Below are 26,912 nucleotides of genomic sequence, written 5' to 3' on the forward strand. Positions count from 1 at the left end.
CATGCCCGGCTAATTTTTTGATTTATTGTAGAGATGAGGTCTCACCAAGTTGCCTGGGCTGGTTTCAAACCCGCGGGCTCAGGCAATCTACTCACCTCGGCCTCCCAAAGTGCTGGAATTACAGGCTGAGCCACCGAGCTGGCCTATTTTTATATTTTCTATGTCAATAATTTTGTTTTTAATCTGTGTTAATTCTCTTTTGTTTCTTTGAAACTATTTTATGATTTCTCTAGATGAATATTGATCTTTCTTTTCTAAATGGTAAGCTTATTTAAGGTCATACATTATCCTACAGTCTTTGCTCTATTGGATATGAAGTGCTTATATTTTTATTGCTTTCTAAGTAATTTTTACTTTTGGTTTTTTTCTGTGATACAAGTTTACCTGTTTATCTGGAAGTATGCTTACCAAGCTTTTCTTTTTTACTTTTTTTTTTTTTAAGAAGTTCATTTGTCTCGGGCTGGTCTCAGTGTCTCAGCCTGTAATCCCAGCACTTGGAAAGGCCGAGGTTAGTGGATGCCTGAGTCCACAGGTTCGAGACCAGCCCAAGCAACTGGGCATGGTAGCGCGCGCCTGTAGTTCCGGCTACTTGGAAGGCTGAGGCAGAAGTATTGCCAGAGCCCAGCAGGTCGGCGCTGGGGTGGCCATGAGTGTGCCACAACACGCCAACTTGGGCGACAGAGTGAGACTCTGACTCAAAAAAAAAAAAAGAAAAGAAAAGAAAAAAAAAAAGAAATTCATTTGTCTCAATGTCATTTTTTTTCTCTTTAAATTCACCTGAAATTTCACTTTTGATGTATATACTTGGGCCTTTTTAGATCACAGAAAAAGCTTCTTTAAAAAAAAAAGTTTCTTTTTTGCAATTATTTTTCTCCTTTCATGTTCCTTTCTTTTTTATTATTTACAGGTTAGATGTTCTGGGTCTTTCCTACATACCCTTTTAATTTCTCTCTCATTGTATTTTTCCACTCTATTGAATTTTCAAAGCTGCTAATTCCAGTCGCAACATTGATTATCCTTTCTTGTACCTTATCTAATCAATATTTTAATTTAGAAGTCTCAATTCTAGGCCGGGCTTGGTGGCTCAGCCTGTAATCCCAGTGCTTTGGGAGGCCGAGGTGAGTGGATTGCTTGAGCCCGCAGGTTCAAGACCTGCCTAGGCAACTTGGCGAGACCTCATCTCTATAATAAATCAAAAAAATTAGCCAGGCATGGTAGCGTATGCCTATAGTTCCAGATACTTGGAAGGCTGAGGCGGAAGGCTCACCAGAGCCCAGTAGGTCGAGGCTGTGGTGGCCTGGAGCATGCCACTGCACTCCAGTATGGGTAAGAGTGAAACTCCAACTCAAAAAAAAAAAAAAAAAAGAAGTCTCAATTCTAGTTCCAGGAGTCTTTTTTAATGCCGTGCACTTACTTCCTCAAGTACTTGTTGTTCTTTTGTCTTCTGCTTCTCCCAAAGTGCTTCTTCGTTGATGGACTGTCGTGATTGCTTTTTTCATTCTTTCTTTCTCTAGCTATAAAACCTCTTTAGGTATCCTTTCATTTTTATTTGTTCATTGCAGCGCAAGTCTAACTGCTGGGTGCTCTAAGTGGACTTGTCCTGTGAGCACGGGAAGGTGCAGACATCTCAGTTGTCATGGGTCAATTATAGGCAAGTTGCCAGTTATTATCTATGGAGGCACCAGGAAGGAATCTTTCTCCTGCATTCGGGTAGAAAAACTTAGTCCCTCCATACTTTCTTAGAGCCACAGGATCAGGCACACTCAAAGATCCTGTGATCACTGAGGGGACAGCACTACCAAGGATCGGCTGGTTCTTGTCCTAGGCTTCTTCTGCTATAGTCACAAAGCTCTTGTTCAGTCCAGAGCAAGAAAGTGCCACAATAGCTGTCTTGTTCAGAACTCTACCTGAGTGCCAGCCCTAATATCTACTTGGCTTGAGGAGAGAAGGTCTGTTTGACATGAGTGGGAAGTGGAGGGAATGGAATAGAAGTAAGCAATTATCTTCCCAGAAGCCCCTGGGGGTATAACGGCAGACATGAAAATGATTCATTCCTTGTCTTCATGGAGTTTATGGGCTAGTTGGGAAGATAGACATGAATCAAAATAAATAATTAAGTAACAAAGAAAGAAAAAGGAAAAGAAGAAAGGAAGGAAGGAAAGGGTAGAGAGAGAGAAAAAAAAAAAGAAACACACACATAATTCTGAAAGCACAGCTGTGATAAGTCCTACAAAGAAAAGAAGAACTGTGGAAAATTTGTGAAAGAGGAGCTGACCCGGGAGGGGTGTCAGAGAAGTTACATCTGAGAACGTGGTAACTGAGCAGAAACCCTAAGAAACTAGGAATTAACTGTGCAGAAGAGAAAGAAAGAGAGCTTCAGGCAGAGAGCACGTATCCAAAGGCATTAGAGGTAAGCATTGTGCATTTGACTTCTTGGAGGAACTAGAAGTCCAGTGTAGCTGGAGCAGAAAGAGAAAAATGTAAAAAGCTAGAGAGGAAGGTAATGACTGGCCAGACCTTAGGGTCTTTGGGACCATCATAGGAAGTGTGGTCTTTTTTCCTGAAATCAAGTAGCCATTGGCGTGTCTTATTCCAGAAGATCATGAAGATTCAGGACAGAGAGCAAATTTAAAGGAGCCATGGATTGCTGGGAGACCAGTGAGGAAGCTATTGTAATAGTCCAAGAGAGGGTTGATGATAATAAGACCAGTTTAAAGAGAGGAACACTTTTAGGTGACAAAATGGAAGAGAGAGATTAGAGAATGGAAGATATCAGAAATACCCCAAATGTCTGGATGACGCACTGCTACATGAAATGGGAATGTTGGAAGAAGAAGTTGGAAATCACCAGTTCAGTTGTTCGTGTCAAAGTTCCTTTGCAATACTCAAGAAAAGTCAGTAGGCAGTATGACTGGGGCAGGTCTGGACAGGAGATATAAGCAGGTGAACCATCCAGGTTGTGGGGAAATGGAGGCTCTTTGGCATAAATGAGCACTCCTTGGAAGAGTTACTGGTAAGGAGAGAAGAAAGACTGTTAGTCTTGAGTGCTGCTGGTTCTACCTAAATTGGGTCACCTTTTCTGGAAAGGTAATTGGGAGTGTGTATCAGTGTCTTAAAAATGATCATACCTTTTGAGCTTGTAATTCTATTTCTAGGAATCTGTCCTTAGAAAATAATAGTAGTACATGTGACAGTTGCTCATGGATAAAAATATTTAATTAAGCATTAATTATGATAGTAAAAATAAAAAGGAAATTATTTAATTATCTAATATTAGAGGAAGATTAAGTAAATCAGCATATATTTTTTAATGTTATGCCAGTATAATCATATTGAATGCATCTGAATTTACTTTTTAATATCTTAGCAGTACAGACAACTCTTTAACTTTTTATTGTGAGTTTAAAAAATTATAAATACATGTAGGAATTCAATAATCATTTTAAAATATGAATTGTTTTTGTTTTCCTCTAGTGATTGTCAGAGAGCTATCCATTTGGGTTGTCATTCATGCATCATTGTCTACAGTGACATAAAATCATTTTGACATGGGTTCAAAACTAAAAGCACGATTTTTTAAAATTCCAGGAATGTGTACAAAGACTATCGCTTCCTTGAGCTGGCGTGTGATTCGCAGGAGGATGTGGACAGCTGGAAGGCATCTCTACTGAGAGCTGGAGTCTATCCTGACAAATCTTTAGTAAGTTGGATATATCTCTTATTTTAAAATTCTGATTAACCATGTTTAAGAAAACATTAATTTGACATGCCATATGCTAGAGAAACTAGTTTTCTTATTGACTTAATTAATTTGGCACACTTTAAGCTGATACTATGTTTTCTCTTTTTGCATCGCTTTTTTTTTTTGAGTCAAAGTCTCGCTCTGTCGTCCAGGCTGGAGTGCAGTGGCACACTCACGGCTACCACAGCCTCAACCTGCTGGGCTCAGGTGATCCTTCCACTTCGGCCTTCAAAGTATCTTGGACTACAGGCGTGCGCCACCACACCTGGCTAATTTTATTTATTTATTTGCTTGTTGTAGAGGCAAGGCCTCACCAAGTTGCCCAGGCTGGTCTCAAACTCCTGGGCTCAGGCAATCCTCTCACCTCCACCTCCCAAAGCGCTGGGATTACAGGCATGAACCATCATGCCTGGCCTTCTATTGCTTTTTAACAGTGTTTTTTCTTTATTAGGTTTCTGTTTGAAGAAGTTAATCAGTGTGGTTTTAAATAAAATGCCCCACTCTGCCATCAAACATAATATATACAATCTCAGACCAAGAGAAAATTTTTTGTTTTATTGAAATATTTTTTTCCTTAGTTTGCTATTTCACACTTGTCATGGTATTAATACAAGCACACTTATATTTCATATTCCTAAAAATATATTTATTTTAATAAAAATCTATCCTCTTTCATTATGTCTGTATTACCTGTATCCATAGTTATATCCACATGCAAATTCAGGTTAATGTCATGAGTGTGAAGGAACAAAAAAATTCTATTATGATTTCCACTTATCTTTATTGATATACTTCAAGGGTTTTGAAGACACTTCTCTCATTCAAGTTAATAAACAGACTTCTCTTTGTGTTCTTTGAAAATGTAATATTACACAGGCTGGTCTGAATTTAAACAGAAGTCTTACCCAACATATGTACACACACCATGAAACAGTCTCTACTGATGAGGGAGTCTCTCCACTTTCTGTCCCTGCCCCCAGAATCTCTGTACCTTCCACATGCAAAACGAAAGTGCTGAGATTGGGCCTTGGGGATTTCGTCCACCCTGACTCTTGTGGGGCTTATCTGGCTCTTTATCAGTTCATAGGACCAGTCATGCACGAGTCGTGTCCTTTTTATATTCAAAATAGGGAGAGTTTTCTGAAGAGAAATTAGGAGGTGTAGGGATGCAACATGAGACAATTAAGTGATTTCTGGAGTTTACTGAAACTGATCACATTCCTGGGGGTATACTGAAACTTAACAGAGTTCCAGGAATGAAAGAATGAGGATTTGTACCAAAATATTCTCCTCTTTCCTGTTATTTCGACTCACATATAGCCCTTTTTACCTCATTTCATCCTACACTTCTCGGGTTGGCGCCTAAAGTAACGCACATCCCATAACTTGCTGTGTGCCCTTCAAATGGAAGTTAAATGAGATGCTTTCCTGTTGATCCCCAGGTACAGAAGCCCCGGTGTGTGGTTTTCATAATTGCTGTCCAGTTTTTCTTCTGTTTGTGCATACAGATTTGCATAGTTATATACCACTCTAAAGATTGTATATGAGAAACCATTAAAAAAACCCTAGTACCACTTTTACTTTTGTTTTCAGTTCTAATCAGTATTTATTACTCTTCTCTATCCATTGATGGTAGTGTGTTCAATTTCACAAATATTCTATGTTAAAACTTCACAAGTACTCTTACTCACTCATTCCACAAAAGTTCTCTGAGCATGTACCTTTTGCCAGACACCATTCTAGGTACTATGGACACGTGGGTGAACAGTAAGGTCCTGCCCCAAGGAACAGACATTAAGCAAGTGAATGAATCACTATAATTGTGCAGCATTGTTTGAGATAGTGATACATTCCATGAAGTGATTAAGTAGGCTAAAGTTACAGTTAGAATGAGGGTAAGGGGCAAGCAAGCTTTATTTAGCAAAGGTGTTGAGGGAGGGCCTCTTTGAAGAGTTGGCAGCTGAGCATGCTCTTTAAGGGAAGGATAGAGTATTTGATGGAAGTCTGAAGAAGAGTATTCTTGGCAGAGGGTGGTGAGTGCAAAACCAAACTCGATGTCTTGGAGGAACCCCATGAAGCTCGGTGTCTGCATCACCGTGAGGGAAGGCAAAGTTGACAGATGGTTAGCAGAGCAGGTCGTTGTGGTCAGATGATGAGACTTGAAAGAAATGGGTGAGTCTTTTGCATTTAATTCTGAGATGGGGAGCTGTGACTGGGTTTCACTTCACTTAGTGACAGGAAAAGATTTGCATTTTGAAGGCTCCTTATGCTTGGGGCTAACAAGAAGTAGCAAAGCCTGTGGGTTCAAGCACAGACTCTAGTGACACATGACCTGAAGTTTCCTTCCAGATGTTCACTTGCCAGCTCTGAGATCTTGGGTAGGTTACCTCACCGTTTTACATTCCAAGATTCTCATTTCCCAGACAAGTATAACAATAGACTCTTATAGGGGAGGTGATGTAATTAAATGAGATCCTGCAGGGAAAGCACCAAAGTGGGCAGGCACAAGCACTCTAATTTATATTCCTTATTATGAGTATTACCACCAGTTTCATCACCAACTACTTTCTCTAGCAACTAGGAGAGGATTAAAATACTGTGGATATGATCATTGAGCCCAGTAGGATTGTAAATACTTTATACTATTTTCTATCTTCCAAATGTACTTGGTTATATTAATTACCGTGTGTGTATCTTTCTTAACATGCAACTATAGTATTTGTGAAAATGTCGTGAATTTTTAAATTAAGCCTATATCAAATGCACTAGACAAGTTTGGTATTAAACAAATATGTAATGCCCCTCTTGCAAGAAAATAACTGTCTGAGAAAATCAAAATTATCCATCCTCCTGTAAAATGTTATTTTATAAGTCTGGATTTGCATGTATTTATAGCTCTATATCAAAAGACAGTCAAAGAAATGTTTTCTTTTTCTTTTTTTTGAATTGGAGTCTCACTTTGCTGCCCAGGCTGGAGTGCAATCCTTCAGCTTCAGTCTTCCAAGTAGCTGGAACTAACAGGCACATGCTACCACACCTGGCTACTTTTTAAATTTATTGTAGAGACAGATTTTGTCAAGTTGCCCGGGCTGGTCTTGAATCCGTGGGCTCAGGCAATCCACTTGCCTCGGCCTCCCAAAGTGCTGGGATTACAGACTGAGCCACCAAGCCTCGCCAAATTAATGTTTTCTATTTTTAATTAGAATATTCGATTTTAAGAAAATCTAGAGATACCCTAAACAATGTTTTGATTATTATTTTTATTCTACTTTTTAATTGTTTTTTTATTTTATTTTTGAGGCAAGGTCTCATTCTGTTTCCCAGGCTGGCGTACAGTACCATGATTATGGCTCACTACAACCTCCCACTCTTGGGTTCAAGCAATTCTTCCTCAACCTCCCAAGTAGCTAGGACTACAGGCATGTACCACCACACCCAGCTAATTTTTTTTTATTTTTTGTAGCGATGGAGTCTTGCTATGTTGCCCAGGCTGAGCTCAAACAAGCCTCCTACCTTGGGCTCCCAAAGTGCTGGGATTACAGGCATGAGCCACCACACATGGCTAATGTTTTGATTCTTTTTACATCATTTTTATTTGTTTATGAATGCACATTAGATTTAATTGTTTGGAAAATCAATAGAAAGGGGTTTTTACTACATACCATCAACAAGACAAGAAATTAAACTTTGCAGTATGCCTGATTTTGTTTTTTCTCAGTTTTTATCATAAACAATATTTGCATTTCTTATGCACCATGTAACCCTACAGGTCATATTACATGATTGCTTGACCTTCAGATGTTTAAATAGCAGCTAACTACTGAAATCAACCAAACAGAATGCTTATCTAAAGACTCCACTTCATAAACACTAACTTATATTTGGGAGAAAGGAATTATTTTTAGGTAATTATTCCTAATTTAGAAAGATTTGGGGAAGTCAGATTAACCTAATAACAGATGCCTCTGTCTAAGTACCTTTTCAGGACTTCTGAACAGTGTAATTTTGCTTTTGTATCAGTAAACCATCGAGTCTACAAGTTAGTCCATTGCTGCCAGGCTAATGAAACATTTGTGTCATGCATAAACATATGTCTAAACCCATGAAGTTCTGCACAAGATACCTCTATTTTGACTGGGAGCCATTTTTAGATAGATTATTTTAAAATATTAGAGAAGTTTCACATCATTGAGATTAATAGCTATCTCCCAAATTTGAAAAATTTGAAAACGATATTTTGTGCAGTTTTTTTTTTTTCAAGTAAGGTTATATATACACACTTTTTAGTAACATTCTCACTGTGCCTTTTTCCATCACACCCAATTGATGGAATGGTTTTATGTCACTCCTATCAAAATGTTCTGCTACCCTATTTCTTTCGTCTTTTAAGTCATTTCTCTTGGTGTCTTCAAAACATTTTCTTTCTTTCTTTCCCTTCCACCCACCCTTCCTCCCTACTTTCCTTCCCTTCATCCATCACTACTAAAACAGACTCTAGAGATTCAAAGATTTTTAAAAATGCGATTTCTGCTTAATAAGAATTTCAAGTCTAGTGGAAGAGAGCAGCAAATAAATTGTTACTCCACAATTTGATAAGAACTACAGTGGATATCTGTATAAAATACACTAGCCCAACTGTGTTTTCCCCTGTGCTTTTTCTGATTACTTTTATTCCCTTGGATTACTTTTATTCCCTTGATCTGTCTGAATCCAAGGCAAAATATAGAATTCTTGTCTAAACAGTGAAGTCTGTGGTTCTAAAATGGAAATGAGACCGCGGACTCAGGCTACTGACTTACTTGTGAGTTTATATGTAACCTCTGAGCCATAAACTTAGCATTCTATCAGTCTCCTGATATTTTTGAGTAGCCACAATATTTTAAAAATATAATTAAATCTGAATTTGGATTGAGCAGAATTTTTTTCTTTCATTTCTATTTTCTGTGGCCACTAAATTGAAATTATAACCACTATAAATGTGTTTATCGTTAAATATGTATTTAGGAATTTAAACTGTTTCAAAGCAAAGATGTGATGGTCCAATGTAATTAATTGTTATTTTCACTGAGTGTGTGTGTGTGTGTGTGTGTGTGTCAGTAGAGAACTTTTAAAAGATTATTTTACTGGCACACTTCCATAAATTTTTCCTATAAATAAATGTGTATTTGATTAAATATCTAAAGGACATGATATAACAAACATCTGACTTTCCGACTTTCCTGGCACAGTTTTGTTGGCCTACAATATGACTTAAATTGTATGTAAATATTAAGGAATTCCAAATTCAGATTCTTTGAATCCTAATATGTGCAGTAGAATAAGGTGGACTTTAAGTCAAGTAGACTCATGGTTGAATCCAAGCCTACCATTTATTAGCTATGTAGCTCAGACAACTCACTTAACCCTCCAATTGTTTATTCTTCTCTAAACTCAAAATAATACCTTCCTCAGAGTAATCTTATAAGATGAAATCAAGATTTTTATGCATCACAGCTAGCTTGGTGCCATCAACTGATGAACATATCCAGTGCCCCACAGCCTTTATCTTTATTATATTGCATCATTAATATGTCTGTGAAGCTGTAATTACCAATTTGGTAGTTCTTCCCTTTTCTTTGGAAACTCTTGGGGGATCTGCGTATGTGGGGGAGAACTTCCCCAACTACTGACTGAGGAAGCCATGTTGTTTCAAGGGAATCCTGCTGCTGCCTGGGGGCCAGGCCAGATGTTTATAATCCCTTTGGTCAGTCAGGAGTGAGCAGAGAGGCTGTTGGAGACCGAGAAGTCACAAGCCTGACCTCGGACACTTGCCTACTGGCCATCTGAAAGAAGCAGCCTGCAGTTCCACGTATGTCCTGGAAACAAATTTAGCGCAAATTCAGTTTTGCCTATTTTCTAAACTACCTCAGAACTTTTAAAGAGGTTTCTATTTGCTGTACATGTAAGTGGTCCTCCCCTGTAGAATTGTTTCTCACGAGATTAAAAATGAGTGTAGAAAGTAAAATACCCTGGAAAATGACTATCCCTTCTGAACTCAGGACTCTCCACCATCACTGATTCTTGTAGAACTGGTTTACAGATGGAAATCATCTTGCAATGAGGTCCTTTTGGTACTTCAAAGATTCCTCCTGAATAGACCCCCAAACTGAATTATTCTGTGTGTCAAATAACAGGAGAACAGGTCCCTGTGTCATTTTAGGGGAAGAAGAAGAGTGGCCCTGGGCCTCCATAAATATTTACTAATGTGATGATGACCCCTCATATGCATTTATTCAACAGTCTAATGACACAATACCTAAAACACCTGGTACTTAGCCCCACTACCTGTAACTTCGGCAGGACTTAGAGCAGCCACATAACCAGTTCTGACAGTCTTAGTTTTTCCTCTGTGGAAGTGTTTTCAGGAATCAAGACATAAATGCTGCCACGAAGAGTGGTGAAGGGAATGATAGAGCATTTACATTTTGCCATTCATGACAGCCATGCCTCTCTCAGAGCAGACAGTTGGGAGATGACTGAATGAAACGAGAAATGGCCATGCCATACCATGTCCTCTGCGTGTGTTTCTTGTGTTTAAGGGTTAAGGTCTCCTACTCTGTGACATCATTGTTGCCACTACAAACAGAACCGTCTGCCATCAAGTGAGGAAGCCAGTCATTCTCTAATGTGCTGAAATGCCTGGTTGAACTCCTGAAACTTTGGGAGATCAATAGCTGCAGTGCTGTGGCATGCAGTAAATTCCATCTGTTTTAGGTATTTTCAGCAATATTGCACTTCGTCGGAGAACCAGGGTCCCATTATTCTCTAAAGCAGACTTTTGCTTCCGATAAAATTCCCAGTGGGGATCTTTATTGCCTTATGGAACAGTTGGCATAGTCTTTAGAAAGGACTCTTTTTTCCTTCATTCATTCTTGTACCATTATTTATGTCTCATATAAACCAGTGTATTAATGGTTTTATCACAGAAACACACAATGCCAAGAAGCTTCTCTGCGGTTTTTTATCAGTGTATTTGAATTTATGTTTTCTATTGAATATGATGGCCGTGATGGTCCCTGGATTGGGGCATTTCCCGGAGTCACCAATTGGCATTGTTTTCCTGAAGGCACAGTCTCCTGGGGCCATTGCCTGATGGCTCTCCAGAACATTGCTGTATCTATGATTCCCCAAACCACCACGTCTGCAACACAAACGCTGAATGCAGCTCTGCCGCCTGGCACGCCTCACTATGTCCGAAGTCTCCCTACAGATGCACACTTCACCCACAGCTCTCTTGCCCCCGGTCTTGGCGAGAAATTCCTCCCGGGCCCCTTGTGAGAGGAGTTCAGATCTGTTCCCAGCCCATATTCCATCACGTCTCCCCACAGGATCTGACCTTGAGGACTGGGGCTGCCCTGGGAGTAATGAATCACCGTTTTATTTTTTTAGGCCATATGTGAGTTAAATCGTTTGATATAAATCATACTCTTGCAGCTCTGGGTTGAAACAGGAGATCCATTTGCCAGCCGCCTGCCGCTGGCTGCTCTCTGTGTCTCTACCCAGAGTGTCACTTTTAGAAATGACTACATTTTTGTGACTAACCTCTCCAGGCCCGTTTCTTGAGTGTGGACTAGTGTTTATTTTGGCGGCGTCCCCACTATACAGTCTTCACTTCCCATGCCAACCGAAGGCAAAACTCATAATTTACAAAATAAAGGGACAGTCCAGATGGAGGCTGTAACTTGGTCTGCTTGCCCTGTCTCCCCAGAACCACCCACACCTTTCCTCTGCTCTCTTTTCTTTCTTTCTCTTTTTTCCACCTTCTTTGAAACCAAGGATGCAGTGTTTGTTTAAAAATGCACTAGCTGATGAAATTTTCCACTGCTTGGCATGTTAGAGGCGGAGCTGTCAGGAAAGGGCAGGCCAACACACTAAATGCTCTGCCTTTCATGCTAACAGTTCACTCGTTACCAATTCCAACCAATTCTTTTTGGCCAGATTCCCATTCCCCAAGTATTCTGAGTAGAAAGTGAGGGAAGAAATCTCTGTCGTGATTTTCTGCTGTTATAAACGTATTGTTTCATTTAGCCCAAGTGGATTCTTTGATTTGTGCATGAGCCCTGTACATGTATGTATGGGATGTCAACGAATAGTTAACTTATTTGTTTTGATTTTGCTCTAGTAAGAACAACCTCATACTTTTAAAATAAATTTATGTTTAACATATTTCTTTTTCTTTTCCTTGCGGCTCCACGCACAGGGGAACAACAAAGTAAGTTCTCTGTCCTGTTGCAGGTCTCTGACTCCCCAGCCCCTTCCACTCCTGCATGTTCTGGCGAGTGTGTTCCTGTGCATGTTGGAATGAATGTCATTTGTTACAGTGCATGGATTCTACGGGATGTGCTTATGTTTGCGGGGGATGGATGCCTGCACTACCGCAACGACGGTTCTGTTGTGACCCTTTGGAAGGGAAACACATTACGTACTTCAGGCCTGGTTATCGGGCAGTTCAGAGAGGTTGATATTCTAAGGAAAGAGCTCCACACGGAGAACAAAGATTATGAAGATTTGGTAATGAGGACTTTTCTGCAGAAAGGGCATAGCAGTCTGATGAAACCCAGTGCAGCTGAAGGTTTTGACTAAAAATGAAAGCTCTCATGTTAATATGCAGTTATAAAAACCCCAAACTAGAGTCTTAAATAGCAGTATGGCTGGCTTTGTTGACGAAACTGAACTAGATCGGTGCTCTGGCTTTGAAGGTGCCTTAAAATGGATGGAGGAGGGTGGGACCAACATTTCACTTGGCTTGTGAGCCCTTGATGTCTTCCAGCTGGATGGAAGCAGAGGGTGTGGGGAATGGAGGGGGAGTACGAAATGTGTGTGATGGATTTGTGAAACCAGGAAATGCACGGATGGCGGAAATTATTTTAATGCTCTTGTTATAATAGATAAATGAACAATGTAGGTAGTTCATAGGGTTGTTAGTTTGTTTAAATTTAATTTAACTTTTCCAAAAGATTAGAACTAGTTCTCACTTATAGTAGAAATATAATTGTAATGAAGCTTAAGAAGATGGTCTTAAGTTTAGCAGGGTGATTTGGTTTTTTTTGTTGTTGTTGTTCCTACGGAGATATATTAGTGTTTTATCCTACCAGGTGGCCCACTTAAAATGGGCCTCATTGAATACAATAAGAATGAAAAAGAATCTGTTATATAAGGTTTGGGCTGCATATTTAAACCAGCTGGAATTCATCAGAACTGCAATTCATAAGCCATACATATAGAATGTAAAACAAATGTGGGAAATCTCTTGTAGTTTAATTTAATGGGATGTGCTATTATGGAATAAGTTGAGATAGATGGTTGGTATTGAAAATATGTCACTTTATAAATTTATATCTTGATATAACTGCTCATGATCCAAGTAATAATATTTAATAAAGTTAAAGTATTACCAGAAAAGCACAAGATAGGCATTTAAAGAGATGAACTCAATCCACTTATACTACTCTTAAAAAACAGCAGGTAACTTTTGAAATCGATTAAAGACTTCTTCCACAAAGTAAAGGATAATATTTATAACTAGTACCACTCTATATGGACAAAATATCAAAACCCATATTTAGTTCTTTTCTCTTGTCATACATTTCAATTATTGAATAGTAAGTATGTCTAGTCCTGGTCACTTGCATTACTCTGAGTCTCACTCTGGAATTTCATGTGTTGCATTTCTTATATGGAAAAAAAAAGCCCTGTAAAAAACAGTACCCTGTACTAATTGTGAGTGCACTAACGAGGGAACCTGTGTTTGCCGCAGACTAGGGAACCAGCTGCTGACATTCCTGGGAGGCACTAACTCTTAGACCACTCAAGAAGTAGTTACGATTTGTCTCTTCACTAGTGACTCACTGATGACTGAAGAACATTTGTAAAATTCTCAAAAGAAAATATTTCTCCATAGCAGGAGTCTTCCACTTTTTGTGTCCTGCTTCATGGGTAATAAAATATCCAGTTTACTGATTTTCAGATGATTAAATACAATGACAATAAAATTGAAAGATTCTCAATTATTGCTCATCAAGGATGCCTCCAGGGTGATGCAGAAGGCCCTCCAGGGTCTGTGGGCACCCACACTTACCATCCACATCTGGACATTGAGGGGTGCTGGTTAGAGGTGGAGTGTTAGTTGAAGGGTGTTAAAAATGCATGCACTTGCTGTTTTGATTTTGAAAGAGTTAATACTTTGAAGTTGCTGATATTTATTGCTTGTGACTTATTCTTAGTTGTTTCTTACAAATAAGTGATGGTTTGTGGAAAATATAATGCTTGTACTTTTAAAATATGGTCATTATACTGACCATAGACTCTGGCATTAAAAAAGTCTCCTCACATCACAAACAGCACATCTGCGTTATTTTCCTGTAACTTAGAATTTCAGTATAAATGGAAAACACTGGAACACAAGCTGTGCTGTCTCCAGAGTATAGATCTGGGTTCTTCAAAAGGAGAAAAAGATTATTTTTTTCCTCTCATGCTAGAGTGCTTGTTCCGAGTTGTCCCCAAGGCAACATACCTGACTTAATTGCCTGCCATCTACATGAGCCAGCTGTACAGCGTGACTCATTTTAGACCTGGAAAGTCTAATCGCTTATGTAATGCATGACACTTTATTATTTATTATATTGACCAGACTCTATAGACAATGAATTCTGCTCAATTGATATATATATATATATATATATGTATAGTTTTTGTTGTTGTTGTTGTTGTTGTTGTTTTGAGTCAGAATCTTACTCTGTACCCATGCTGGAGTGCAATAGCACACTCACAGCCACCGCAGCCTTGACCTGCTGGGCTCAGGCGATCCTTCCACCTCAACCTTCCAAGTAGCTGGAACTACAGGCATACACTATGACTCCTGGCTTATTTTTTTTATTTATTGTAGAGACGAGGTCTTACCAAATTGCCCAGGCTGATCGTGGACCCCTGACCTCAGGCAGACCTCTCGCCTCGGCCTCCCAAAGATATTTCTTTAGATGAGCAGGAGGGATTCATCTTCCCACATATGTTAATATAGTGAGCACACGCACACATGTAGTCCGGGGTATATGGAACACCTTGCTATTGGTTTTCCCAGTGACAACTACATTGATCTGCTTCATCCATCTTTACATGATGCTTAGAATTTTGGAGCTAATTCTCTCAACTCCAAGAAAACTAACTTCTACAATAGATACACACTTAGATTTATGTTATAAAAGCATAATGGAGCAAAACAACAAGGTTCACATTCTTCCTGTATTTTGCTATTTCTCCTTAAAAAGCAAATTTCCCTTTTGTGAAATCACAGTTGCTCAGGAAAAATTTTCCTTCCAATTTTATTACTTATTTTTCCCTTTGAAATTGTTTTCTGTTGGCATGGTGATATTATAAGCTGCTTAGGGTTGAGTTTATCTCTCCTAAGACAGGTTCCCCTGGACCATAGATTCCAAGTCAATGTCTTCATGAGGAAAGCCACGATCCAGGATATCCTGAGTCAGGTTTGGGAATGTGAACAATTATATAGTGTAACACAGAGGTTGTTTTTGCTCGTTTGTTTTCTAAATTTGTTTCTTGAGTACAAATATCAATTAAAGTGCCATTTTCAGAACTGAGACCTTAAGTAAAAATTAATCTACATGCTTTGTCCTAGAGATAAGTCACTTAATTTTTGTCTCTAATTTGATGACTTCTTTTGGTGGACATTTTTAGAAATTTAATAGACTTTTCATTTTATTTTTTATTAAAGACTAAGTTTTGGTTATATATTTTTAATATTAAATTCAGCAAGTTAAAGGTAGAGAACTAGTTAAAATATAAGGAATACAAAATACTATCACAAAAGCTCTCAGGTTAATGATGGTACAAATACACAAATAAAAACTAAAAAGAATCCTATATTCAGAAATTAATGCTTCAAAAAGTTTTAAACTATGGGAAAAAGTTACACGTAACCTCTTCTCTTAGGAGTCTTTTATTGCTTTTGAAAGAGAAATTTGCAATCACTTAACTTCAATCTTTCTAAACTGAAGGAGTCTTATATTTTTCCTAGCAAAAGTATAAGGTTGACAATGCTTGGAGAGAAGGATCATTTGAAAAGGAGAAACAAGCTAAAACAGAATTTTTAAATTACCACATCTTCATTAAGTTCTAGTTAGATTAAATGCACTAACTTTATACATATTAGAAGCATTGATATTTAAGAAAAGAAGAATAAGAGGAAAATCCAATGACTGCTTGTTTTTGCAATCACGAGATAAGAAGCACTTTATCTCGTGATTTCCCAACACATTCAGCAAGGCCGGTGGACACAGTCAGCCCCTGTTAGTGGGAAAAATAGTTATTGCTGGGGGTACTTATTTTGGTGATCCATTGGATTCTAGCATTCACTTACAAAGATCAGAGTTTGTCAAATCAAATGGCACCAAAATGCACATTAAAGAGCACAGATAGTAATGTGCTATGTGTTAATGTGTTATGCCTTTCCATGCCAGAACTTTATCTCCTAAATTATCGTCCTTGGTCATATGTGAGAAGATACAGATAGCCACTAGATACCTATCCTCACAAGCTGGAAATATCTTGCTGATGACGTATGTTATGATCTTGGTCCATGAAAGAAGCAGAGAGCACAGTGTCATAGTGTACATTTCCTCTCTAAGATTGAAAATGCATGACCGAAAGCAATTTAGGTGCAGTCAGCTCAATTAGGAGTATTTATTTTATTTGAATAATGTATATGCTTTCGCTGATTTTCTTGGAGAAGTTCAGCAAATGTGTTGCCCTGGGATTTAAGAAAGCCCCCATCTGGTTGACTAAATATATGCATAATCCAATAAGGATATCATTAAAGTTAAAAGCAAGGATGAAAACTCACTGGCCTCAAAATGTTATTTTAGTTCCATGTGCATATAAAAATAAATTGTCTCTCAGTTGTTGCAAAGCCAGTATATCTTTGGTTCTTTTTTGGCAGACCAGCCTTAAAAGAGCATTGTTAATGCCTATATTTTGAACCTCCTGATTTTAATCATAACCAATTGAGGAAAGGATTCATTTAATAGGGGGTAGAAAACTTTGAGAAGTGAATTAAAATTTCTATTATGTTCCCAAATGTGTTGATCTTGCTAAATGGACGCTATAGGAAAGCAAGAGTGGACCTGCTGTTCAGGGAGCACGTAGATGTACAGAGACTTCTGAAGGGTAATTAGGGCTTGTTTATATGTTTCTGTTTCCTCTGTTGTGTCCAAAATGAAGTGACTTCTCTCCAGTTAATGGGAAATAATGTTTTAGATTTCACAACTATTTTGACATATTTTCTCTCACAGTGTTGTAGATATCTTCTTTTTGTATGCTTTGGTATTTAAAAATGGAATTGGCTTAACACCACCCCAAAATAAAATTTCTTTATACCTCTTTTGAAAACGTGTTATTGTCAATTATCATTTTAGAATTTACATTGTGATAAGTTTTATTTTAAAATTTAAGCCCTTACAGAGCATTTTTATTTTGAAAAGTAGGAATTTATTTCTTTTGTTAATTTATCTTAATGTGGTTAAGACACTGTACAGTGAAACTACCCAGAATCATGACAGCCGGGAGAGTTTAAAACCCTTCTGATCTTTGAAGGATCAACTGGGCAAAAACCAAGATGGAAAAGGATGTGATTGGTATAAGTCAAAGGGTGTCAACGAATTTATTTAAAAGACATATAAATTTGAATATCTAGCAAACTACAGAAAACTAGAGATATATAGAAAATTTTAAATGTGGAAGCCAAACTAATTACCAATGAAAAAACACACTCCAGAATGGATCCAAATGGAAATTTTTACTACTTCTTTGCACACCGTTTGGAATATAATAGCAATGAAAACACTATATAGGAAACATTGCTGGATATAACCAGTACTATGCCAAAAGAAAAATTATTTTAAATGGATTATTGGTTTAATGAAAGTAAATAATTATACATTTGGAAGGTTGGAAAGAGAGTAACTAAAAACCTCAGGGAAGAAAGAAATTAATGATTAAAGTAAAAATTCATGAATTAGAAAATATGAAAATTTAAACTACATACAAATTTAAAGCCTTTGTATCCAAAAAGTAAACAAAAGGCAAAAAGACAAATAAATTAAATATCCTCAAAATAGAATGCAATTTATTTTTCTGAAAAAGGCAAAGCAAGAAAAAAAAAAAATACTACTTGTTAGGAAAAAGACTACTGACGAAATCAGTAGAGCATTCATATAGCTCCCCCCAAAAAAGGACTTACAAATGTAAGACAAAAGTTCAACTGCACTAACAACCAAGAGTTGTAAATTAAAACAGCCAGCCAGACATCATTACTGAGCCTTCAGACTAGAGAAACAAGAAAGAAGGACATGACAAGTGGTAATGGGAAACTGTCCTCTCATGTCCTACATGTGCCAACTGTCCACATAGCCTCCCTAGAGACCAGCTTAGTAATATGCATGAAGGGTCTTGGTTAGGCGCAAACCTTATAGCCCAGCAATTTCACTCCTAAACATTATTTTTATCAAATGATTCAATAATAGTATAAAGGAATTTGATCAAAGATGATTTTGAAATATTGTTCATAATTATCAGTGTTTAAAAACAGCATCAATATCCATCAGAAATAATTGGTCAGAGTATGGTCCATCAATTCAATAAATGCTATGAAACACATTTTTAAAAATAGAGATAAATATGTTGAAGTGGAAAGTTCTATGATAAAGTAACTAAAAAAAGAAACTCAGAAGCATTGTGCCCACCATGGGTAGCATAATCCCATTTTGCTTAAAAAAAAGTTTATATATGTATTTTTGCACGTAGAAATTCTGGAAAGAAATACACCAAAAATTTAACAATATGGGCGATTTTAATTTTTGATCCTGTGTCACTTTCTCATTTTATATGATAAACAACTATCATTTGTGCAACTTTCAAAAACAGATTTTGAAATGCACACCAAAAAAAAAATGAAAAAGAGGAAGAGATTTAAATGGAGGATAGTGAGAAAAAAAACAAAAATATAAAATAATGAAAACTGAATACCCAGGAGGTTCAATAAGTAGCATAAAATACATAAAGTTTATAAGAAAATAGATTAACTGTTATAAGAAAATAAAAGATAACTGTGGAAATTAAAATTAAGGTGGAAATTAACCATCCAATACTCTAAAAACTTGACATAATTATATGATTCTGTTTATTATGATTATTTGTGTAATGATTATATAGGTTTGTTAACTCCTTTCCCTTCACCCTGCCTGTGCAAATATGTCATTTTCCTCAGTGAATGTCATGTTGAAGGTCCATGTTACAAGTCTCTGATGTTCACATTCTCTCCTTGCCTGTTGCTCTCAATAGTGTCTTTGTTTCCAGTGCTCAGATTCCATGACACGAAACCTCCCCACCTTCCTGGAACAATCATTCTTCCTTAAATTTCAGCTTTGTACCTGTCAGGACTGTTGCCCACTATGACTGTGTGTGTGTAATGTACAAATGATGTATATTGTCTGAGGATTACCAGGGAGCCATTTCGTTGGTCTAACTTTTAGCCCTTGATTTTCCACTGTTTTAAAAATCTCATTGAGGCTTAAAGATGATAACATATAATACTAGGCTAACAACAAAAAAAAAATTCTATAAAATTTAAAAGTTGATGTATTTGCCTAGAACCCGTGCATTTATGTTACAAAATATATAATCTGAAAGTTGAAACACAGGATGACAACTGAAGTATCAAGATTAGCATTAGTGTCCTACTTAGAAATTCTCCCTTTAGGGAAAAAAATTCCTTCTGGTTTCAGAGAGTTAACCATGAACATTTACTATATGTGTTTGCTAGGCCCCCACCAGGCACCTCTAATTGGAACAAGAGCAGAAAGACTTAGAGGGTAAAGTATCTGGTCCCCATGTAGTATATTTAAGCACAGACAAATTAAGGCTGATGGTAGTAAAAGCCAGTGAGTTATTCTGACTCTAAAGAATAAACAGGGTTTAAAATGGAACAAGTAAAAATCAAAGAGAACATTTGCAATACATATGACAGAGGGGGAAGAAAAGATAGAAAATGGGAGTGGTGTTTAGATGGAAAGTCAAAAGAACGCAGTGTCAGTTCAGGGAAGATATGATGATGGCTTGGGTTAGGTCCCAGCAGTGGAAACCGAAGAAGTTGGATTCAGGATAGACTTTGTAGTGCGAATCTTTTGAGTTACTGATGGATTGGATATGGAAAGTGAGATAAGGAGCAAAATTTAAAAAGATTCTTGGATCTTGGACAATGGGTACCTGTTAGTGACATTTAATAGAGGAAGAAAGGAGAAAGACTGGAACATTTTCGTTTTAGTCATGCTGAATTTGAGATGCATAGTACACATCAGTGTTCAGTCAAGATAGGGTGAGTAATCATGATGTAACAAACAGCCCCTCAACTCAGTAGCTTCAAGCTACATCATTTCTTGCTTGAGCTGCAAACTCCTCAAGATGACTGGGACTGGGGCACTTCTCCTTTTTATTCTCACTACAGGACCCAGGCCAACAGTATTATTGCCAATTCCTATGGCAGAGGAAAAGAATGAGGGGAGAATCACACGCTGGCTGTTAATGCTTCTGTCTGAACAAAGCATATCATTTCCACACTCCTTTCATTGTCCAAAGCACAACATGTGACCACACCTAAATTCAAATGGACCAGAAGTACAATTTTACTAAATGCCTTGAAGGAAAACCAAATAATTGGATGACTGCTTCAGTATCCAAATGAAGATGTCTTCTAGGCAGTTGTATATGTGAATCAAGAGGTCATGGAAGAGGTTTGCAGACAGAGATTTGGAAGCTGTTAAATATTTAAATGCTTGGCATCTAGGGAGAAAGTATAGAAATAAGAAAAGAAGAGAGCTGAGAAAAGCATCTCTGTCCTTTAAAAATATAGAAGAGGAGGAACCAGCAAGAGACTGAGAACAGTTGTGTATATGTGTGTACAAGTATTTCTGTATGCATTTATATAAACAAACAAAAAGATGTGGGAAGTGGTTTTGAAGAAGAATTAGGGGCTATTTTGAATTTCTTTAGACACTCGTGTGTTAATTTGTTTCTGCATTCTTATATTATTTTTATAAACTTAGAAGGCAAGTAAGGTAAGAAAACATTTTACGCCAAAGGTGTGTGTGGGAAGGTAAAGGGCAGCAGTAACCTTTAAGCAGGCTGAACAAGTGAGGGTGAGGTTCTTTGTCAAAAACTCAATGACCAGGGAGCATATTCCTACAATCATTGGGTAATGATCATTTCCGCCACACACTTGCATATTAAAATTAGGCACTCTGAATGGATGGAATAGGCAGACAAGTGTCCCAGAACGAAACCTAAAGTCACTTATTTAGAATTCTAATTTTTTTTAAAGAAACTACAAGTAAAGAGGACTAGCACACTTTAACTTAAAACTCTTTGCTTGTTTCATTTTGTCCTGCCTCAACTTGATGCATATTATCTTAGTCCAAAGTGAAGAACAGACTTACCTTAATTATTGAAATAAGCAGAATCTAGTAAAGGAAATTGCAAATACATAACAGTATTTAAATATGAGTTTCAAAAATATATTCAGCTTCATGCCAACTAATTGAGTTAGCCCTAAAATAGAATAGGCTAGTGTTATTTAGGGATATCTAATTATAAAACAAAATGGGATATTAAAGACCAACCTTGCTTAATGACAACATACACTCATCAGCATAAACTATTATTGACCAAATTTTAATTGAAGAAAAGTTATGATTGGGACATTTTTATTTTCCTCAATTCGCCATTAGTCTCACAAACTTTCTCATTTTATATTACAGTGGATTTAAAGAGAATAATGGTAACATCCCAAAGGATTCAACATAAATAAGTAAATAAATGAAGGCCAGTTTGATGCAGAGCAAAATAGAATCTTAAAGAAAGGATCAGGCTGGGCTCAGTGGCTCAGCCTGTAATCCCAGCACTTTGGGAGGCTGAGGCGAGTGAACTGCCTGAGCCTGCGGGTTCGAAACCAGCCCAGGCAACTTGGCGAGACCTCATCTCTACAATCAAAAAAAAAAATTAGCCGGGCGTGGTAGCACTGCCTGTAGTTCCGGTTACTTGGAAGGCTGAGGCAGAAGGATCACCTGAGCTCAACAGGTCGACACTGGGGTGGCTGTGAGCGTGCATGCCATTGCACTCCAGCCTAGGTGACAGAGTGAGACTCCAACTCAAAAAAAAAAAGAAAACAAAAGATCAGGTTGTTGAAATCCTTTTGTCACTGAAATTAATTCCTATAGGCTGGGCACGGTGGCTCATGCCTATAATTCCAGCACTTTGGGAGGCCGAGGTGGAGGATCACTTGCGACTAGGAGTTTGAGACCAGCCAGGGCAACATAGCAAGACCTTGTCTCTGTATTTAAAAAAAAAAAGACACCTAGGCCAAGTTTTGTGTCTATAATCCCAGCACTTTGGGAGGCCAAGGCAGGATGATTGCTTGCGATCAAAAGTTTGAGACCAGCCCGGGCAATGTAGTAAGACCTCATCTCTACAAATAAATAAATAAAATAAAACTTTAAAAAAATCCCTCAAGTAAGAAACTGAAAAAAATATTTACTTGCTCCTCAACTTACCTTAAACCCATAGTAAATTGGAGAACCTACTGAATGCATATCACTTTCACACCAGCTTTAAGTCAAACTGTTATAAGGTAAAGATCATCTGTATGTATTTTTACTTAGATCAGTGGCTCACAATCAGGAGTAACTTTGCTCCCCAGGAGATATTTGGTAATGTCTGGAGACGTTTTTTGTTTTTTTTTTTGAGTTGGCATCTCACTCTGTTGCCCAGACTGGAGTGCAGTGGCCGCTCCCGGCCACCGCAGCCTCTACCTGCTGGGCTCCGGCGATCCTTCCACCTCAGCCTTCCAAGTAGCTGGAACTACAGGCACGCGCTACCACACCCAGCTAATTTTTTGATTTATTGTAGAGATGAGGTCTTGCCTGCCCAGGTGGGTCTCGAACCCGTGGGCTCAGGCAATCCACTCACCTCAGCCTCCCAAAGGCGCGGGATTACAGGCTGAGCCACCGAGCCTGGCTGGAGACATTTTTGATTGTCAATCTAGGGGGTTGTGACTGGCATCTAGTAGGTAGAATCCAGGAGTGCTGCTAATATCCTTTGATTTTTTTAGGACATCTTCCACAAAAAGAATTATCCAGTCAAATGTATCAACACTGTAGAGAGTGATAAATCCTGACCTCGCTTGAAAGAAGTATGCAGGATCTCCCTAATACCCAAACTTGACCAATGAAAATTTGAACGTGTAATCATAAACACAGCCCAATCCACTTAGGATTAGTTGAAGAACTGGAATATGTTGAGACTAAAGCTATATGAAGTCCACACTTTCCACTGCGCTTCATGGAAAAAACAATGTCTGCCCTTTGACTGACTGGGTTGCCTGAGGAGTATGACAGTAACCAAAAAGATGTTCATACTTGGGCACGAGACTCAGGGCCAAGGACCATGAACATTACAAATAATTTACTTTACCCACACTTTTTTGTGAACATATGTCTTTCATTAAATAAGAAAAACCCAACTTTTGGGTAACTTTTGTGTATTTCCACTAAACCTATTTCAAAATTGGAATTCCATGGAAACAGAAAAAAAGCTTAAAAAGGGAGCAGTTAAAATCTGAATCTTTATCAAGAAAAACCTTTCTAATTTTCCATCCTTAACATCATCATTCTTCCCTTTCCATGGAACCCGATAACTTGACTCACGGATGGTCAAACAGAAAACTTGTTTGATGAAGGTATGAAATGTATTGTCTGCCAATCAAGATTTCTTTGAGAGCCACTTTGATATAGCCAAGTCAACTGAAGCTAGTCCCAGAGATAACAGCTACCGACATCATTTGCTCAACCCATTTAGAGGAAGAATTTTTTAGGTGTAGAAGCATAAACTTGGACACTCTGATGATTTTCTTCAAATGTGACAAAATGAAGTCAGTTATAGAAGCCAAGTCTTATGAAGGCAATTAACAGTTTTACATTTCCAGCTCATGTGACATGCTGAGAGGATTATAATTATGATGAATTACAGAAGTATAAAAGTATGAAATTTATAGCATTATAGATTTGTAGAATATAACTATCACATTAGAGAGTGGCGGACATCTGAGTTTCAGCTTGGGTTCTATAAAATGCTGTGGTAGTTGTGGTCCAGGAATAGGACTTTAGTGAAGACAGTGTATTACAACTGCTTCACAAATAGGAAGGCCTCCCAAATAGAAAAAAATTAAAAAGCAGTATTTAATTTTTTTGTACCAGACAGAGAACATAAGGCATAGATTTGGCAGAAAACAGGATTTTCAAATGCTGGCAATTTGAATGATACTCTGTTGTGTGTTCCATTTATGGGTTTATTGTTTATTGTCTGTCTTCATAACTGTGTTTCAGTCTATGAATACAACATCCCCCCATGGTTTTGTTAACTTATTATATCCCTGGAACTTGGGTCGTAATAGGTAGGGAGTCAGTATTTTAGAAGGATTAAATGGATTAAATGAATGAATGTAAATGGAAGAAACTAACTGGAAACAGCAAACTTGGGCATAGTGTTCAGGGAAGAAGGAGGTGGCAGTGCAGAGGAGGAAATCGGGAGGAACAGAGGAAAGGGGGAAGGAAAGGGAAGACTATTGAGACAGTTGCTTTCCAAAATGTGAGCTGTTCACCTGGCCAGAATGGTTTCTCTGAAATGGCTGTCCCCAGTTCCCTGCCGCACATTGACATCTTTATACCACCAGTAGGCACGCATCTGCAAGACACAACAAATGCAAGACACAACACATAAATTACTAGGTGGATTTTTTTCCAACACATATGTTCCTTAAATATGATGGCGCTTTGATCACAGCTCAGTCAACACATTTTATACCATGGGGAAAAGAGCACACTCCTTAGATTCTAATTTTCTTTCAGAATAGGGCTAATAACATTATTCTAAGAAGGAAAGCCCTCAGAATCCTTGTTCCTTCTCCTTTCTCTGCCCTCACAGGTTAGCAGGTGGTGGTTCTTCTACGCTTCTCCCGCTAAGGCTATCTCTTCAGCATGTTTTTAGGACTTCACTTTGGTCATTGTTACTTCATTCCATGCTCTTGGACTTTCATTCTCTCTCCTTCTACTGGCTTTTTCTCCTCTGCCCATAAATATACCTATATGTGTATATGTACATATATATATCTATCTGTAAGATATATTTATTTATAGGCAGAGGAGAAAAATGCATGTGTGTTTATATATTATTTATCTATAATATATATGTGTGTGTGTGTATATATATATATAGAGAGAGAGAGAGAGTGTATATATATATGTATATATATATATAAATTTGCCTTTTTTCTACCTTGGTTTCCCACTTAAAAATTATGTATGTCTTTCACTTCACCACTGAGTATCTTCAAATTAGCTCATTTAATTCTCACAACAATGCTGTAAGGCACTTCTTCTCAACTAGGGACATTGGCAGTGTCTGGAGACATATTTGATTTGCTCAGTGGGTTGGTGGTACTACTGTCTAGTGGGTACAGGCCAGGGCTGTTGATAAACTTACTATAAAACTTAGGACAGACCCCATTAAAAAAAGTATCTTGTCTAAAATGCCAGCAGTACTGCGGTTGGCAATCCCTGCTGTAAGGTAAACATCATATTTTCTCCATTTTAGAGAGGAAGAACATGAAGCTTAGTAAAGTTAGCAAACTGGCCAAAGGTCACATATCTAATAAGTGAAGGCATCAGGGTTGAGTCTAGAGTTCATGTACTTTCTAATATTTCAGTTTCAAGCTCATTTATTATTACATACAAATTTAGAGTAGACATCTTTGTGACTGCATTTCTCATCTACATTTCTGATTATTTCCTTAGGATAGGTTTATAGGGTGGAAAGTATCAAAGAGAATGAATAATGATAGTTTTTTTATAATTATAAGTTAAATAATCATAATATATATACGTTATACATATAATTTATATATTATACTTATTAATACTAATTATAACATTTTTTGTTCATGTCATCAAATTACTTTTCTTAAATCTGGTGCTTATTCACATTTTGAACACTTTACCTAAATGTAGCCTACAATTACCATTATAATTTTGTTTTACCTTCTTGACAGTTTGACAATTTGCCTTTCCCTTAAAAAAAAAAAAAAACCTCTGCTATTCAGATAGTCTCCTTTAACTGCAAATCTATCGACCCGTTGATTAAAGCTATAAAGGAATGCAGAGTTTTAAAGTCCAGTCTGAGCCTGGATCCCAGCTCTGCCACTGACTAGCTGTGTGACTTTGCACAAGTGACTCTGAGACTCTCTTCTTATTTGTTAAATGGAGATTGATGACAATCTCTACCTCACAAAGCTTAAGTGAGTTGATATTTGTGAAATATGTAGGACAGTACCAGGGACAAAATAAATTCTCAAAAGATATTGGCTATCCTCTCTTGCATTACTTTCTGAACTTGGGTGGTCTTTTAAGCTTTGTGAAAGTGCCTTGCCTGATTCTGAATCCAACAGTTGCTCTGACTCCCAATGTCATCCTCTTCTCATATGTCACCTCTTTTCCACGCTTACTGTTCACCAAGAGCTTTGCTGTCTGGTAGGGCCCTGGTAGATACCCACTAGGCTTCCTGTGGCAGAGGTACTGCATGGCTTTCACATTCAGAATTGGTCCATGGCCTGGCATCTCAATCCAGCCTTCCCTCGCACCAGATTCTCATATCCCCTAACACTAAGCTGGTTCCTTCTGGGGATTACAGATAACCCTCCTCAGTAGTTCTCTGCTTTTACATTTTCTTAGATAGAAGTTCTATATAGCAGCATTTCCCAAAGTACACTCAGTTGTTTAAAGAAGAAGATTTGATGATCAAAAACTTTTGGATTATATTGTGTTCCCTTCTGGTGAGACACAGAGAATGCTTGCATTTTAAAGAATTTAAAAAGTACTAAAATAAAGAAACATACTTTTTTTAACACTGTAATTTCTGAACTTAGTTTATCAAATAACACCCTTTTTTAAACCATACCCATCAGCATCTTGTAGTATCAGGAACACCGTCAGAACAGACAAGAGGCCTACAAACCCCC

General features: G+C 37.8%; 1 protein-coding gene across 2 annotated transcripts in view; it reads left to right on the forward strand.

The window, feature by feature from the left end:
- The window catches only part of DNM3 (dynamin 3), a 440,346-nt gene that overhangs the window by 331,795 nt on the left and 81,639 nt on the right, over window positions 1-26,912 (forward strand). Inside the window, exons 13-14 of one of the 2 annotated variants that reach the window (XM_008070637.1) lie at window positions 3,589-3,700; window positions 11,982-11,993. In XM_008070637.1, coding sequence (XP_008068828.1) covers window positions 3,589-3,700; window positions 11,982-11,993 — 124 coding nt within the window. The remainder of the gene's footprint in view (window positions 1-3,588; window positions 3,701-11,981; window positions 11,994-26,912) is intronic. The other variant, XM_021718845.1, reaches the window with a different exon arrangement.

The sequence above is a fragment of the Carlito syrichta genome, unplaced genomic scaffold (genome assembly GCF_000164805.1).
Source record: "Carlito syrichta isolate Samal-C Ts95f unplaced genomic scaffold, Tarsius_syrichta-2.0.1 Scaffold313876, whole genome shotgun sequence".
Classification (NCBI taxonomy): domain Eukaryota; kingdom Metazoa; phylum Chordata; class Mammalia; order Primates; family Tarsiidae; genus Carlito; species Carlito syrichta.